At 40.4% G+C, this 1,819-nt stretch overlaps 1 protein-coding gene across 1 annotated transcript in view; it reads right to left on the reverse strand.

Annotated features, from left to right (window-relative positions):
* Positions 1-551, reverse strand: part of LOC106869938 (sodium- and chloride-dependent glycine transporter 1) — an 89,950-nt gene extending 89,399 nt beyond the window's left edge. Inside the window, exon 1 of the mRNA XM_014915875.1 lies at positions 400-551. Coding sequence (XP_014771361.1) covers positions 400-435 — 36 coding nt within the window. The 5' untranslated portion in view covers positions 436-551. The remainder of the gene's footprint in view (positions 1-399) is intronic.
* Between the last annotated feature and the right edge of the window lie 1,268 nt (positions 552-1,819).

Consider the following 1,819-nt stretch of genomic DNA (forward strand, 5'->3'; position numbering starts at 1 on the left):
ACACACACACACACACACACACACACACACGCATATATATATATGCATATATGGTTACAGGACGTCACTAAAGTGTAAACAACATGAAGTACTAAAACAAACGAGTTAAATACGCAAACAACGAGAGAAAATAATGGAAAGCATGACAAGTAACACAAAGAACGACCCTTCATCAGTTGTCGGCTGCCTATCTGCTCCTCACTTTGAGCATTCAATATCTATGTATATATATGGATATATTTATACAAACCATACAGTGTGTTGATGGTGTGTATGCGCATGTGTGTATGTGTTTGTTTGTTTGTGTGTATACGTATGTATATACATAAAGACATGCATACATTATTAATAAATAAATCAAGGTTTGTTTAGGTTATTGTCGGATAAAATTAAACTTACTTCTGAAATTTTAAGTAGCAATGTCTGCCGGCCCATAATGAGAGGTGGTGCTGTTTAGTTTCACACACACTCTCGCTCAAAGTTTCACTCAATCACTTAATCATTCAGTCTCACTCCCACTCACACACTTGATGACTTTCATACCCTCTTTGAATCAGTTACGAAAGCTTTCAAACAATCGCATGCTTAGGACTTTAACCTCAACTCCTCGAGCCCACCTTATTATAAACGTAAGCGAAACACATAACAGCAACGATAATGCAATGGTTACGATGACGTCGATGGTGGTGGTGGTGGTGGTGGTGGTGGTGGTGGTGGTGGTCTTGTTGTAGGCGGTAGTGTAGAGGGTGGCGCTGGATGTGACGACGGCGATGACAATGTTGCGTATGGTGATGATAAGGCGATGTAGGACGTGCACAAAGAGAGGAATAAGGTGGCAGGGAGGAGGAGAAGAATACGAACAAAAGCAAGAACAATAACCACAAAAGTAAAATATTCTAGAACGAAGTTAGACGCGAAGTCATAATAATAATAATATACGACAATTGGTATAAATGATAATTGTCATTCTGTTATGTCACAAAGCCGTAAGGCATGGAAGAAGGCACTGGGACTTAGAAAAAATGTTGCTGGTGGGTAGACAGTGTTACGAAATTGAGAAGGAAAGGAAACGAGATGAAGGAAGCGTTACGAAATAGGCACAATGAATACGAGATACGACGAAAAGTAAAAACCGGCAAAGAACAGTAAATAAGAAACATGGAAGGAATCACTAAAAGCAGGGAGGACGATGCCGGACGAATAGTTTCTTAAGTAATACTCTTCTATTCTTTTACTTGTTTCAGTCATTTGACTGTGGCCATGATGGAGCACCGCCTTTAGTCGAGCAAATCGACCCCAGGACTTATTCTTTGTAAACCTAGTACTTATTCTATAACGGTCACTTTTGCCGAACCGCTAATTTACGGAGACGTAAACACACCAGCATCGGTTGTCAAGCGATGTTTTTTTTTGGGGGGGGGACAAACACAGACACACAAACATATATATACACATACATATATATATATATATACATATACACGATGGGCTTCTTTCAGTTTCCGTCTACCAAATCCACTCACAAGGCTTTGGTCGGCCCGAGGCTATAGTAGAAGACACTTGCCCAAGGTGCCACGCAGTGGGACTGAACCCGGAACCATGTGGTTTGTAAGCAAGCTACTTACCACACAGCCGCTCCTGCGCCTATTTTATCAATATTTATAATAGTGGAGAGGCATTATAAACACGTGTAGAAAGGAAATCTTTGGGCTTTGAATAATTCACCTCTGGAAACATGGGTATGCCATTCATTCATTCTTGAACACAAGAACCTTTTGAGCAGGACGGTTTACTCGATCTGAAAAAAAATTACAACTGG

This window comes from Octopus bimaculoides, chromosome 10 (genome assembly GCF_001194135.2).
Source record: "Octopus bimaculoides isolate UCB-OBI-ISO-001 chromosome 10, ASM119413v2, whole genome shotgun sequence".
Classification (NCBI taxonomy): domain Eukaryota; kingdom Metazoa; phylum Mollusca; class Cephalopoda; order Octopoda; family Octopodidae; genus Octopus; species Octopus bimaculoides.